General features: G+C 34.3%; 2 protein-coding genes and 1 pseudogene across 2 annotated transcripts; 2 read left to right on the top strand and 1 right to left on the bottom strand.

Moving 5' to 3' along the window:
* The first annotated feature begins 3,778 nt into the window (after window positions 1-3,778).
* LOC104760947 (E3 ubiquitin-protein ligase WAV3-like) lies at window positions 3,779-6,520 on the top strand. The gene is made up of 2 exons (XM_010483944.3): window positions 3,779-4,452; window positions 4,541-6,520. The coding sequence occupies exons 1-2, from the start codon at window positions 4,096-4,098 to the stop codon at window positions 6,395-6,397; spliced, it is 2,214 nt and encodes a 737-aa protein (XP_010482246.2). The 5' UTR covers window positions 3,779-4,095; the 3' UTR covers window positions 6,398-6,520.
* Window positions 6,521-7,004: 484 nt separating this feature from the next.
* Window positions 7,005-9,327, top strand: LOC147922862 (uncharacterized; annotated as a pseudogene).
* A 233-nt stretch (window positions 9,328-9,560) lies between these two features.
* On the bottom strand, window positions 9,561-9,980 carry LOC109130478 (uncharacterized). Its single transcript, XM_019240056.1, has one exon. The coding sequence runs from the start codon at window positions 9,978-9,980 to the stop codon at window positions 9,561-9,563; it is 420 nt and encodes a 139-aa protein (XP_019095601.1).
* Between the last annotated feature and the right edge of the window lie 6,075 nt (window positions 9,981-16,055).

The following is a 16,055-nucleotide window of genomic DNA, read 5'->3' as shown; positions in this document are numbered from 1 at the left end:
AACCTGAAACGCTTCTGAATGCAATTGATGACAACAACATCATTTTTATATAGAATTCTTTTTAGAACACCTAAATCATTTATAAAATTGGAAAAGTAAGAATTCTTTTTTGAAGAAACTTTAGTAGTACAGTAAAACCTCTATAAATTAATAATGTTGGGACCAAGATATTTTATTAATTTATAGTGATATTAATTTATCTATAAATTAATAATTATTATTTTATAGTGTAAATTAATAATTATTAATGTATAGGTATATTTTTAATTGTTTATTTTTTTAAAATTATGAATTGAGACAATCTTTGCAAAATAACATTATGAAATTACAAATATTATAAAAAAATTAACAATAAATTACAAATATTATAAATTAAAGAATATTGTAAATTTATGGTATTGGAATTGAATTTGAAATAATTAAAAAATATTATTGAAAATAGATTACAAATATTATAGACAAATTCACTTATACACATGACATAAATATTCATATTTATGAATAAAAATATCAATTATCGTATTTTAATAGTCTATCAAACTATCAAAATGTAAATGATGCATATGTAGAAATTGAAAACTTTAAAATGTTTTAGCTGTTTTATGAAATGTTATAGAATATTTTATATCAGTATAGTTTGAAGATACAATATAACTATTGTTTTATAGATATGAGGTTTAAGAGAAACATATTTTACTATATCAACATATATATATATATATGTAAATTTACATAATTATTAATTTATGATATTATTGGGACCATATTTTACATGGGGATTTCAAAAAATTATTATCTTATTATCTTATTGAATTTTGTTATTTTTTATATTATCCTGATTTGAAACTATCAAAATTTATTAATTTATAGTGATTATTAATTTATAGAGTATTAATTTATAGAGGTTTTACGGTATAAGAATTTAAGAAGTTTAAAGACTGACGACTTTGTCAATTGTCATGCATCTTCTTGCAAATAATGGTATAAGAAACGACCAACCTCATTAATTAACAGATTCTCTAATAAACCTTCAGTTCGAGTAGTTAGCATTTATTTGCTAGTTTTTAATATATAGTATAAAGTTTTGAAATTTTATAATTCGTTTTATTATGTGAAGTCAGAATTTAATATGAGTCCCAATATTGTGGTTAGTATTGACATTTGACGATGAAAGGTTGTCCACTTTTCCTATAATATGGATAGCTCGAGTTTTAGTTTGAAGTATGATGACGCAAGTGCATGCATGATTAATTGCACTTTGTAGCATAATCAGGATCAGATCTACAAAGATCGACCACGACAGTAGACGTCCAAGATCCAATTAATCTATAACTAATGGTTAAGATATGTTTTGGTTTTAATTAAATTCTAAGAAAACAATTATAAATGCAATTAAAGCAACACAAAACCATCATCACCATGATTCATCTAAAAAACTACGACTGACTTAGCATGATTAGAAAGAGCATACCCAATAAATAAGTAAAAGACATAACATTTTTTTTTTTTGGACAAACAAGTAAAAGACATAACTAAATGATAAGAGTTTCACAATTTCTTCTCTATGTGTCAAGTAAAAGTAGAAATCTTCATGTCAGTAATACAAAACACAATTCCAAGAGTAGTATATTCATGACTATATCTGTTCTTGGTAGCGTTGACTAGTGGATTCTTTTAAAATACATGTATCGTTAAGTTCTCATAATTCGTTTATTGGGAATTGTTGAATGCTTAAAGACGCCATGAATATATAAGGTAGGACAGGACACAAAGGGGAATATTATAACGATAAAAGAAAATATATGTCGACCCACACACTAATTGATTAAAGAAAAATCAATTAAAAAGACAATATATATAGTATATATACTAGCATTAATATAATTAAAGGTTGGTTGTGAAATGATTATGAAGATATATAAACCATGTTGATTAAGAGGCATGTGATTGTATTATTAAGGGTCGCATCTTTAGCTACCTACCCACAAAACACGGCTTCCATTTCAGGACATGTGCTTCCTTTACTTCTTTTTTCTTCTTGCCTTCTTTCTTCATTTTGCTATTTTACTGTTATTTATTTATCAGCATGTTTTATATTTTATACATATTAAAAAAAAATTTAAACACCTGAAAAACTTTTACTAATTATGTATATAAGTTATTTTATTTGGTTTGACTATGAAAAGACTAAATAAAAAAATTGTTATACATCTTGAACATAGAAAACAAGAAATTTGTATTTTTGTTCAGCAACTTCTTTTATAAAACATTAACAATTAACTAATTTGATTTTATTTGTTGGACCATCATTTTGGATTTACTGCACGGTGGTCATGTGATCAGCGAAGATCAATGATAGATAGTAATATACATAAAACAGTTAATGAGTTGTTGTACTTTGTAATCATTCATGTTCGGTTTAATTATAATTAATACTAAGGTTTCCTTCTTTAATTATGTTCTTGGTCTAAGAAACGAAACTTCAGCAGCAGGTGATACCGAAATTAGTTGTGATCTCTTTCTCATATGGGCTGTTGAATTCTCTTAACTCTGAAGTCATGTGCTTTGTTCTTCGAATGGTTTAAATGCAGTATACGATATACGACTGAAAAGATTTTCGACGTAGGCTTGCTTGCACGATAAATGCGTTAATTTGGACGGATCATTTCGATGAACAGTCACGGTACCGTCTTTAATTTTGTGGTTTTTGACATTACATAGTGTGGTCACAATACCTATTATTACATTACTTTTTATAGCTTAGATTAAATAAAAATTATTTTGGTTTCGAATATTAAGAGATTGATGATACCTATATTTTTCTAATGACACAAACACATACATACACGTATATGAGATTTGATGAGAGATATGAGATCCGAAACAAGAAAAAACAAGTTGTAAAAAGGAACTATCAAAATTTAATAATTAACAAATAAAGAAGTATTTAGGTTAATAACAGTAGCTAAAATTATAAATTGAAAATACTAGCAAGAATATATATAAGTGAAAATGTAGCATGTTAGTATTTTTTAAAATAACCATCTAAAAATTATACTTATTTGGTATCTCCTTATATTAATAAACCAACATTTAATACGATTAAAATTTGGATTAGATATCTATATGTGAAACATGACATAGAAAATGACATGCACTATACAAAAACTTGTATGCTACACGTAAAACAAGTATAAAAGGTTCATTACGTTGGATGTTTACGTAAGAAAACAGTATGTAACAGAAAATTAATTATTTGTTCCATAGAAAAACGTCAAATATTTGGAAAAAATCTTTTGTATGTCATATATGTCTAGGACAAAATATCCTCTTGTCATTTATTAAATTGAACTTTTTTTGTTTAATTTTTTTCCAATTATTAAATGAAATTCGTCATTTTTCATAAACTACTAAATTAAGATATTTCAAAATAGAATTTTTAAAAAAAAACTTTTCTTCTTAATTTTTCGACATTCGCGCCATCAATAAGAAATCCCAAGAAATTAAATGCACAATCCAGCTACACTGTAAATATTTTATAGTTATAATTCCTACGTTTCAAAATATAAGATGTTTTAGAGAAGTTTTTTGTTTTATAATATATGATGTTTTCAAGTTTCTATGCAACTTTTAGATTAGTTTAGTATTTTATATTACGCAGTATTGTTTCTGATTGGTTGAACTTGTTAAAAATAAAGACTTCTTAATCTGCGTGTTTTAGTTAAAACATACTATATTTTGAAACGGAGGGAATATATAATAGGAAAAGAAGTTGAAGAAGAAGAAGAGAGAGAGAGCCTAGTAGACTTGGAATCTGGACAATAAAGAAAAAAAAACCATTTTTATATTAAACTCTACAGATCTCCCCATTCTGAGATGCAGAGATAAAATAACAATAGAGAGAGACCAAAACCATTAACCATAACAAATCCGAAACTGTCACCACCGTTTCCTTTGTCTTCTTCTCTCTGCCACAATCTTTCAATCTTTATCTTCTTCCTCTTCTTTTTCTTGGTTTTGTAAATCTCTCCATCTTGAAAAAAACAAACAAAAATCACACAACCCAAGATTCTTCTTTAATATACGGCGTCGGCTATGGGTACTGGTTGGCGACGAGCATTTTGCACCACCGCTCCTAGAAACAGCGACGCAGCAGCGCCGGATCTTGACAAGAACCACTCCGGCTATAATCTTACCCCAAGTCCTAGCCCAAGAAGCTGCGTGAAGCTAGCTTTTCTCTCTGGTGGAAGTAATCCTTCGACTCCCCGACTGAGTTCTAGTCCTGGCCTACGTTGTCGGACCAACGATGCCGAGACTCCCATGGCGGAACAAATCCCGACGCCAAGATTGGCTACAAAGAGTCCAAGATTGTCTTTGGCCGCTAGCTCGAACCCTTCATCGCCTCGCTCGCCGTTAAAGCTTTCTCTATTTCGTAACAGCTTCAAATTCAGAGTAAGAAAACATATTATGAGCAACAAAGAGAACTCAGATAGATTTAAAGTTATGTTTTCTGATGATTTTTGTTGATTTGTTTTTGCAGAGTAGTTGTGGGATATGTTTGAACAGCGTGAAAACAGGGCAAGGTACGGCGAAGTATACGGCGGAGTGTTCACACGCATTTCATTTCCCTTGTATTGCCGACTACGTACGTAAACACGGCAAGCTTGTTTGTCCTGTTTGTAGTTCTATTTGGAAAGATGCTTCTCTCCTTGCTCCTCATAAGAATGCAACTGAGTCTCCCCTCGACGACTCTGTTGTAGTCCAGGAGAAGCGCGTTGTTGTCGCGTCTTCTCCTAGAGCGAAACCGAGGCTAAAGCAAAGTGACTACTCGAGATTTTACGATGATGATGAGCCTTTGCTTTCGCCGAGGTTTGTTCCTATACCTGAAGCTGATGAGAATTGTGGAGGGGAAGAGGACGATGACGTGGCTCAGTTCAAGGGATTTGTGGTTGACCCGAACCCTTCTTTTGCCGTCAAAACTCATGAGATTCCAGCTAGTGGTCGAGATTTTGGAAACGTGCAGGTGAGTTTGTTACCTGAAGCTGCCGTTGTCTCTGTTGGGTGTGGTTACGAGACTCGTGCAGTGGCTCTAACGGTGAAGGCACCGCCCCCTTTAGGAGGCGGGGTAGGACGTAGGCTTTTAGATCCGTCTCAACGTGCGCCTGTGGATCTTGTGGTTGTTGTTGACGTAGGTGGAACAATGAACGGTGCAAAACTTCAGATGGTCAAACGAGCAATGAGGCTTGTGATAGCCTCTCTCGGCTGTGCTGATCGGCTCTCAATCGTTGCCATTGTCACGACTGCTCCAAAGAGACTCCTCCCGCTAAAGAGAATGACGGAGCACGGCAAACGCTCAGCCGGATCCGTGGTTGATGGGTTGCTTTGTGGTCAAGTTTCTAATACAAGCGACGCTTTGAAAAAGGCGTCGAGAGTTCTTGAAGATCGTAGGGAGAGAAACCCAGTAGCGAGCATCGTACTTTTATCGGACGGTCAGGGTCAGTCGAGTAAAGTCCACACAAATCAACGGTCTACAATAACCCATGTGGGATCAACACGTTTTGCCCACATTGAGATCCCTGTTACTGAGCATGGCTTCGGAGAGAGTGGTGGGTGTAGCAATGCCCCTGCAGAGGAGGCTTTTGCAAAATGCATAGGAGGAGTACTTAGTGTAGTGGTTCAAGATCTCAGGATCCAAATTCGAGTTGGATCAGGATCTGGACCATGTGAAATCTCAGCCGTTTATCTATGTAATGGAAGGCCTACGTTGGTGAGTTCTGGTTCCGGGTCAGTCCGGCTTGGGGACCTCTACGCAGGGGAAGAGAGAGAGCTTCTAGTGGAGCTTAGGGTCCCGTCAACAGCCACTAGGGCCAACCAAGTTTTGTCAGTTAGAGGTCTTTACAAGGACCCATCGACACAAGAAGTTGTGTATGGACGAGACCAGTCTCTACGCGTTCCCCAAGCCGTTCGATCATCATCTTCTCCTAGAATCGAACGGCTTAGAAGCCTCTTCATCGCAACTCGGGCTGTTGCCGAGTCACGGAGGCTCGTGGAGTATGGAGAATGCACAAGCGCACACCACTTGCTTACGTCAGCGCGTGCGTTACTAGGCCATTCAGGAACCGCGGAGGCAGCGGAGTACATAAAAGTCGTGGAGGCAGAGCTTGTAGAAGTCCAGTGGAGAGGACAACAACTAATGGAGTATCAAAGCCAGCACCAGCAGCAACATATCCAACGGCGGAGAGGGAGCGAGAGAGAGACGAATAGGACGATGATGCTGATGGATGAAAATGGTGAGCCGTTGACTCCAGCATCAGCGTGGAGAGCGGCTGAGAAGCTGGCTAAGTTGGCTATGATGAAGAAGAGCGACTTGCACGGCTTCGAAAACGCTAGATTTTAAAAACATTATTATTTTATTTTGTTTACAATAAATAATTATTTAATTCTGAGAATACAGAGGAAAATGTGTATTAGTCAGAGAGACTCAGAGTGTCATAATAGCAGGCGGCACATTACTTTTTAATTGTTACACGTATAAAATTTAAGAGAAAAAGTCAAAAAATACTCTATCTAATTTTTATTTGGAAGTTTAATTTCTGTTTTTTTAGGTTGGAAGTTTAATACCCAATCTAATTTTTATTGTCATTAAAAAGCTTCGTTTATATTTGTGTTGGTTGATTAGCACCTTCTAGTTAACAGCCATTAATGGCAGTAACGGAATCGTTAATTTAGGTTAAAAATTAACCCCACGTGATTAATTAAACTAAATGAAAGACATTGTTGTCCTTCAATTTTAGTTTTCCCCAAATCGAATTCGAGAGAGAAGAGAAGAACCCTAAATTGTTTCCCCCAAATCGATTTGGGAAACAAATCCCTAAATTGAATTTCCCCCAAATTGAATTTTCTTATTCTTTCCACCTTCTTCACTCGATATATCTGAAGTCTAACTAGTCGATGGTGTTGGGCGTTTGATTACTTGTGGATTGGTGATAAAAGCTTCCGAAGAGATGAGGTATGTTCTCGTGGAATTAATTTTAGGGTTCACGACTTTTTCTGGGTTTGATTTGTGTCATAATTGATTGTCTGATGTCTTCGGGTTCATGGATTCGATTGTATTATCTCTTCGGGTTCATGGACTCGATTCGATAGGGTTGGATTAAGTTTAGGGTTAGATTAAGTTTAGGGTTGGATTAAGTGTTTCTGGGTTGAATTAATCATTCATGTTTCATTATGCAGTGGGTTCGAGCAATTGAAACTCAATATCCATTTCAGAGGAGAAGTCGTGTTGAAGGATGGGTTGTTTGCCTATATTGGAGGAACCAAAGGGAAAGATATGTTGATTGATCCAGATTTGATGACATGGTCTATCTTCGAAGAGTTTTGCGCTGAGAATGGAGTATCGGGTCAAGTGGAACAAGTTTGGTACAAGCTTCCATAAGAAGACAGAGCTTCAGCAAGAGTTATCGACATTGACAAAGATGGTGGGATCAGACAGTTGTGTAGTGAAGCTATATCTTCTTGTGGAGAAGCCGATATATACATCCAGCAAGCTACTTCTGAACCTGCACCATGTCCTTTGCCTAATTCTGTTGAGCAGTGTGACATTGATGATGCGGAGGATGAAGATGAAGAGCCTGATGCTGCGGAAGAAGAGAGAGTAGAAAGTGAGGGAGAGGATCCAGTAGAGGAAGTTGTTGCTGATGATCCTCTATTTTGTGCTTTTTATGAGGAGATTAACAAAGAATCCGAAGGTGAGGGTGAGGATACTGACCAAGCGGGTGAAGAAGCTATACGTCAAGCTCAACATGAAGCGGCAGAGAACATTGCTCGTGAAGCTGCAGAGGATGAAGAATTTGAGAGGCATTGCATGGATGATGAACGTCCTGATTCTTCAATGGATACCGACGAAGAATGGGATACCTATGAACGCCATGAAAGAGAAATATCGAGAGCTAACTACTCCAAAGACAAGCCACCGTACTTGTGGATAAAACAAACCTTTCATAATGATGAAGATTTCAAGGACCAGCTATTAAGGTATGTCTTGAAGATGAACTATGATGTTAAGTTGTGTAAGTGGGGTACTACACAACTGGAAGCCATATGCAGTCATGAGAACTGTCCCTGGAAGATTCACTGCTCTGTGGAGAAGCGGATACACAAATGGGTAGTCAAAACATATGTTGACACTCATAATCATTCTGTTAGTGGGAAAGCAAAGATGTTGAAGCAGGGTGTGATTGGAAGACTATTCAGAGATGAAGCAAGAAGGAGACCGTCATTGGGATGGACAGCCATTAAGGATGAGATTATGATGAGGTACACGATTTCTGTGTCTAAGTGGATTTATCAAAAAGCCAGAAGAATTGCCTTCAATCTGGTGATAGAAACACAGAGACAACAATTTGCGAAGCTATGGGATTATGAGGCTGAGCTTCGGAGGTCTAATGCGGAGACTCACACTGAGATTGTTACCATTCCTGAAGCTAATGGTAAGCAAAAATTTGATAAGTTCTACATCTGTTTTGAGAAGTTACGAAGGACATTGGATTGGATGGTGCTTTTTTGAAATGGGAATTGAAGGGTGAGATTCTGGCCGCTGTTGACAGGGATGCGTACAAGTACAACATAGACCCCGTCAATGGAGAAAGGTTGTGGAGGAGAACAAGTAAATGGTCCATAGAAATACCTGATAAGAGGAAGAAACGAGGTCGGCCAAAGAAGTTTAATAGGATAAAGGAGCCAGGTGAATCATCGACTAATCCAACAAAGCTTACTCGTGAAGGTAAATCTATGACTTGTAGCAATTGTAAGAAAATGGGTCACAATAAGGGAACATGTATAAATCAAGTTGCACAGTTAGCTCCTCCACGCAAGAGAGGGAGACCAAGGAAAAGTCTGGTAAGTAATTTAGCCTTGTGTTTTAAATCGGATTAGAAAAATTTAAGATTATAACATTACAGTTTTTATAGGACAATGATGATCTATGGAGCATCCACAATGCACCAAAGAAGTGGAGGAGAGCTCAAAGCCAATCAACACAACCTGTTGCTCAAAGCCAATCAACACCATCAATTGCTGAAAGCCAATCAACACAACAACAACAAGTTCCACAACATTTGAGTGATCCAGCTAACACAAGTGGTCCAGATAACATAACTGCTAAAGGACATGCTCGTGGACGTCCTCCTGGCCGTAAAAATGGAACAGGCAAGGCTTCTGGCAAGGGACGTGGTAAAGGGTCCGATGAAACTCCTAAACCGCCTGTGTTTTTTTATGTCTCCTTGGAATGATAATGTGTTCGATGTGTGGCAGCCTGAGAAGGAGTAGAAGAAGATTTTTATTTCTTTTGTTTGCTATCTAGGATCAATGTAGGATATTAACTTTGTTTTGGCCCCTTTCTTATGGTCGGATCCTTTTTTGTTTTTTGGGATGTTGGATCTTTATGTCTACATGACTCTCTTTCGGATCAATGAAATGAAATTAGGATAATTTGATTTCAAACAAACACTTGAAACTTACAACGTAGGTGTTCATAACAATGAAACCACCCCATATAAAACCTACTTCTTTCCCATTACAAGGATTATAGCAATAACAACAATGAAACCTCCCCAAGACAATAAGATAATCTGTCTAAGCATTTTTTCCCTCTCATTAGAGGCCATTAGTTCACTTTCAAGCTTCTTCTTCTCTTCCTCATGGGAGATACTGTTGGAACCACTCACATTCATTACCTTCAGAGATTCTTTGAGTACCTTAATCTCATCTCTAGCCTCCAGTAAGCTCACCTTCTGCCAACCGTATGGCCTTTGTTCATCTGCCCATTTAGCAAAGCCATGAACAACACACTTAAAGAATCTTCTACCCGGATTGTCATTTGTCCATGACTTTGCAAGCGTCGTAGTTCTACCACAATTGCAGCAAAGAGGATCCCAAATCCGACTCGAATTTGCATCAGACCCTGAACTTTGGCTCAACATTCTTACGATTTAACCCATGAGGATAAAAGGAAGAACAAATCGATTTGGGGGAAAATTTTTTAGGGTTTTCTCTTCTCTCTCGAAATCGATTTGGGGAATACTAAAATTAAAGGGCAACAATGTCTTTCGTTTAATTTAATTAACAACGTGAGATTAATTTTTAACCCAAGTTAGTGATTCCATTACTACCATTAACAGCTGTTAACTCGAAGGTGCTAATCAACCAACACAAATATAAACGAAGCTTTTTAATGACAACAAAAATTAGACTGGGTATTAAACTTCCAACCTAAAAAAACCAAGTATTAAAATTCCAAATAAAAATTAGATGGGGTATTTTTTGGCTTTTTTCCCTAAAATTTAACCAAATGAGTCTATGGGAACTGGGAAGTGTTTGGCCTTAAGATTTAACCGTCTTGTTTGGCATTTTGAGTTTGCGAGATTTTCTAACAATCTCTAATTTGTACTTTTGTAGTAAACTCTATTTCACATGTGTGAGTTATGTGGATTCTTAAAACGGTAGATAAAAAGCAATAATGTTTTCCTTTTGTGAAGTTATAAGAAAATATTTGAAAAAACGATCTTGTGATATTTTTAGGAGAACTACTTACTATTTAAGTTTAAATGTTTTTTTACTTTTCGTTTACAAGTTTTTACTATAACCTTTTGACATTATATGAACCACATGAAGTTTTTACTTTTCGTATATATAGATTTTTTTTTCTGTTTGAACCTTTCAAAAGGATTTCGAATTTCTGATGAGTCTTACAATCCTTCAATATTTAAACATATCGACAACTGATTATAATAAATACATTATACATTATACAAGTACATTATTTTTTTTGAAATGGTTTTTTTTTTCTTTCTGAAAATTGAATTAATAGAAAACATAAAATATTAATTAATAACTATTGTAACTATATTCTTTATCATTTTAGGATTTTTTTTTAAATTACCATTTTTGTAAACCAACATAGCTTGTAAAACCGACTATTATTTTATTTTTGGTTCATCCTTACCTTTTAGATTACGTTTATGTTTTTACTAAAAATGCTTAAGTTTTAATCCGAAAGGGTGTATACACAAAAAAAAGTTTTAATCCGAAACATAAGAAATTTGTGTGGGTTGTTTTGAACGATTCGTTTGAATTTATGAAAAAAAATAAAGAAAGAAATCACTGCGTCTCTGCGCATCACTAAAACAAATTTGTGTAGTTTGTGTGTGTTCTTATTCATTATGATCCCGTAACTTCGATTCAACAGTGCAACCAAAAATTACATTCCAACTCGAAGCAACGTGTTGAACACATCAATCATATATAAATGATAAGATAATTATGAAAGGTGAATTAGGATTTGACCCATTGAGAGAGTTGAAGTTAGGGGCTAGATCATAATTGAAGTTGGTGGATGAATGATGACTTTGAAATCATGAACAAATAATTCCCTTCTTTTATTGCAGTTGTTGATTGTTATTATTATTATGCTCTTAATAACATTGTTCATCATCATTGTCATTTGTCATTATGGTTAACACTTACAAACATAAAAAAGAAAAACTGGTTTCCTTAGATATAGATACGGGAATGTTGTTGTTTCCCTAATTGCTTTTGACGTTTGAATCTTTTGAACTTCTTTTACATAGCATGTACACCTTTCATTTTATAGTTAATATATATAATAATAAATAAAAATCTGAATAAATGCTACCAACAATTATAAATTTTCGTCATATCTTTTCGTAAAAGAATATGTTGTAATTTTTTGAAAAATAATTTCTACGGTTGCGTCGGTGCATTGTAGAATTTTGTCTTTCCACCATATTTTATTCACATTTTTTCATCACCATTTTATGTTTTAAAAGTTGTGTTTATTCAATATTCATATCTTTTGAACTCTATATATATTGTCTCTTTCCTTGAAACATATATTTTTTTTTGTTTTGTTGAATCAAAATCATTTGAATATTAATTTTTACTATAACTTTTCTTGATACATTATCACTAAAGATTAAATATATTTTATATTTACAATTTTTTTTATTAGATAGTTACATTTACTCATTACAACCATTCGTTCCATATACTCACTTAAAATAACTTTTTCATTACAACCATTCGTTCGATATACTCACTTAAGAATTATGCATTGTTATGCTTGTAAATATTTATTTTTATAACTGGTAGATATTGCAATATAGATGGTTAATATGTTCCTCTTTTCAATATTAATATATGTTGTAGTTAAATAAATTAAATGGAAAACAAAATGACAAATTTTGCAATAGCTTTTTTATCTTCCCATCAAATTTGCAACATGGATATTTTGCAAAATACACGTTGTAATTCAGCAAGGGTATAAATTTGATGTAGCAATGATTTACAATAATTTAGAATTGCAAATACACGTTGTAATTCAACAACAATTTTGCTGCAAAATAATTGTAGCATTGATACAACAAATTAGCAAGGAATTGATTTATTGCTAAAACTGCCACATCTATGATTTAATTATGAATTTTCAACGCCTAATTAGCAATATTATAAGATTTCTCGAGCTTTTATAGCAATTCCCTTGTTTGCAACAAAATATTGATATTTTGCAATAACTTAATATCTTGCAATATAAATATTTTTTTGTAGTGATGAAGGGATCCAGTAGCTTCATTTGGTTGTACTACTACATGTGCTATCTCTCCTACTTATGTTTAGATCCAGCCAAATAACGATTTTACAGAGAAAAATCTGAAAATTTTGGCTTATCCTGCTTCTCAAGGAACACCAGTTTATAAGGTTTCCAATGCAATTTGAAAATGTTAGCTATTTTTAAGATTAGGAGGTATAATTTGATCATTATTCCTAAATGAAGATTTTTACTTTAAAAATTGATGAATATGAATGTATCTCAAGATAATTTTGTTTTATTTGCCTATACTATCCCAGTCTCAAATCTCTTAATTTCTATAAGTTTAGCAGATTAATTATATATCAGCCTCAAATCTCTCACAACTAAGAGATTTATTGCTATCAATAATCGAGTATGTTATATCAATCCACAATAATCAAGTAGAATCCAATATCAATCATATATGAATGAACAATATTTGTACTGTCTGATCATGTTGCACCTTTTTCCAACTTCAACATAGCACATCTGTCATGACTTAGTAAATATCATTGTATAATGTTTTTCTATTAGATTTTAACCTGCGGTACCCCGCTGGCATATATTGTAAAAATTATTTTAAGAATTTATAACTTAGGTTGTATTTTATGTTTGTTTGTGAATTTTTTTTTGTTTTTTTTTAATGAAATCTATTTTTTTTGGGTTGTGTGTCAAACTTTTATGGAGATGGTAGAACATATTTTTTAAAAATAGTTTGTATCTTTATGATATTTTGTTGATTTTAGGAACCTTATTAATTTGATAGATAGATTTAGAGCGATTTAAGGAAACTTATAGATATTGTCGATTTTATGAGAATAATCTTGGAGGAATTTCAAAAATACCCCTTTTGCAATACCATTTTTCATAAATACCCCATCTTTCAAACTCACCAAAAGCCACTAAAAATTTGCAAACTTTTAAAATTTGTGTGTAAGCTTATAAATATATATACAAATTACCTTTATATGTGTGTAATTTTTTTTTATATATTTTATAAATACAGTATAAATACCTTTTAAAAACTGTTTAAAAACTGTTTACAAATCTTTTAAAAACCTTGTAAACCATTTAAAAACATTGTAAAAACTTTTTAAAATGTTTTAAAACTCCAGAAATATTTGGATCGAGTTTAGAGGTAGTAGTTATTATCTAGAAGTACCTTGTGAACCATATAAATTTTATAATTTTTCATATTTAAAAAGGGGTATTTTTGAAAATGGATAAATGAAAGGGGTATTTTTGAAAAGAGGTACACCAAAAGGGGTATTTCTCAAAAATTCTCAATAATCTTAATTGATTTGGTCAATTTACCATAATTTACGTATTGAGTTTTGTGCAATTTTGTAGAGACTAAGACCATCTCCAATGGTGATTCTAAGAGTTTCTAAATCAATTTTTCTAAACTCAAAAATCTTTAAACTCAAACAAAATGCCCAACAAAAAAATAGAGTTTGTTCGAAATGTAGAGGTTTTGGAACCAAGTCTAAGGTTTTGGAACCAAAATATTAGTTTTGTGTTTTTTTTTAATTATAAAAATACACAGAAATTTCAAAATTTGGATCCATGGTTAAAGATGGTCTAACATTACAAATAAAAGTTTTAATAAACATAACTATAAGGGTAGAATAGAAAATGTATTTTCAAAAATGTTAATATAGATTTTGAATAGATTTTGAAAAAAAAACATGGAAGAAATAAATTAGACATTTCTCTAGGGATTGAACATTTGGGAATACGAGCACCTTTCCCAATATTGATGATTATGTCAAAGGACAAATCCTACTCTGAAGTGATCTCATATGTTTAGAAACAGAGCAAAGCATGCCTCAATCCCAAACACACAAAAGTCATAACTGTTTTGTACAAAATAAATGTTTCTAGACGGGAATAACCTTGGGGTGTTCGCCACTCCCTATGAAAAGCTTGGATGGTTCAGTTTTGAAATTGACGGCCTTGATTTTGACACTGTAAACAACAGCACACATGTGTCTATCTTTGCGTTGTTTCAAAGCCATCATCTCCTACACTACCAAGTCACATAAAGAAAGAAAACTAAGGAAACAAGGAAAATAATAGACGTGACTAACCAAATTTAGAAAACGATTCAACCCTTAATATTTGTAACATTCGTGAACCGGAATCCCAGTTTGCGATGTGTATCGATCGATGCAAGTGTTGCAGCGGTCGATGCAAGGCCGGTTTGTCGTGAGCCGACTTAGGTTTAACACGTGTTTGGCCGCGTTTTGGGATTAGGAAAACCCCTTAAGTCGAGTTTGTGTTGTTATTAGTGGAGTTTAGCCGCTTTTGAGAGAAAAGAAAGAGAGAAAAGAAGTTCTTAACTGTTATTGAGGATTTTGGGAGTTTGGTGGTTGTTCTTGGGATATCTGAAGCTAGGATCGTTGTAAGAGCTTGCTAAGAGTGTAGATATGTCGGTTTTGAGTCAGAATCTTCTTTGACAAAGGTGAGTGCAGGACCATGGCTTATCTAAGTTTGAGATTTCTCTGATTTTCTTGTTTATGTGGCATATGGTTGATTCCTTGGCTTGTTAGAACGTGTTTGTGTCACTTGGGGCTTTGTGAGACTTCTTTGTGGCTTTGGATCGAGTTTTTGATGGTTTAGGAACACAGATCCGGTGAGCAGCTTCGGTGAAGATTGATTCTCGGCATGTGCGTTGATCGATGCAATGCGAGGACGGTGTGATTTGACGTAGGAGCATCAGTTGATGTCATGTGGAGGTGTCGATCGATGCAATTAGGGATTTCGTGAAATGTCGAGTATGCATCAGTATTCAGTGTTGGTGTCGGTCGATGCAGGTGAGTCTTGCATCAGTTGATGCAGGCTTGCGTCGTTCGATGCAACCCCAGTTGGTGTTGGTCAATGCATGGTTGGTGTCGGTCGATGCAGTTTTCCTGGTTTGTTTGTTGATTGTTGTTTAATGGTTAGATTTATCTCAATTGCTTGTGTGTATAGCCTAGTAGATGGGAGGATTGCCTCACTGAGTGTTTATAAAATACTCACGTATCTCATATATGTTGTGGTTCAGGTAAAGGCAAAGTGTGATTATGACAACCCGTCCCGTGGACCCCACTAGCTACCCGCTAGCCGCCCAAACGGATCCCAAGCTGGCCCTGCAGGGCATCGATCCTAATCCCTCACTATGGACATCCAAATTCACCAGTAGGTTATTGGTGCGCCAGGCGTTCCTCGAACCCTGGTCCCCACCATTTAACAACATTCCCACAGGACAAGCTATCACCAATTGATCTTCAAGCTTGGTTTTCACGAACGATTTTAAGTTAAACGTTGCGTTTTGGGGTTAGGAAAGCCCTAGAATCGCTTATAAAAGCAGAAACTCGAGGTTTTGGTAGAGTTTGGCCATTTCTAGAGAAAAAGATTGAGGGAAAGA

The sequence above is a fragment of the Camelina sativa genome, chromosome 18, assembly GCF_030686135.1.
Source record: "Camelina sativa cultivar CO46 ecotype springtype chromosome 18, ASM3068613v1".
NCBI classification, from domain to species: Eukaryota; Viridiplantae; Streptophyta; class Magnoliopsida; order Brassicales; family Brassicaceae; genus Camelina; species Camelina sativa.
Note: the sequence above shows the minus strand (reverse complement) of the source record. Positions and strands in the feature narration are given on the sequence as shown.

Excerpts from the sequence above, each read along its gene's own strand:
- LOC104760947 (XM_010483944.3), top strand. The coding sequence starts at position 4,096 with ATGGGTACTGGTTGGCGACGAGCATTTTGCACCACCGCTCCTAGAAAC. Across the intron at positions 4,453-4,540 it reads GTAACAGCTTCAAATTCAGA|AGTAGTTGTGGGATATGTTT; the intron begins GTAAGAAAACAT and ends TTGTTTTTGCAG.
- LOC109130478 (XM_019240056.1), bottom strand. The coding sequence starts at position 9,980 with ATGTTGAGCCAAAGTTCAGGGTCTGATGCAAATTCGAGTCGGATTTGG.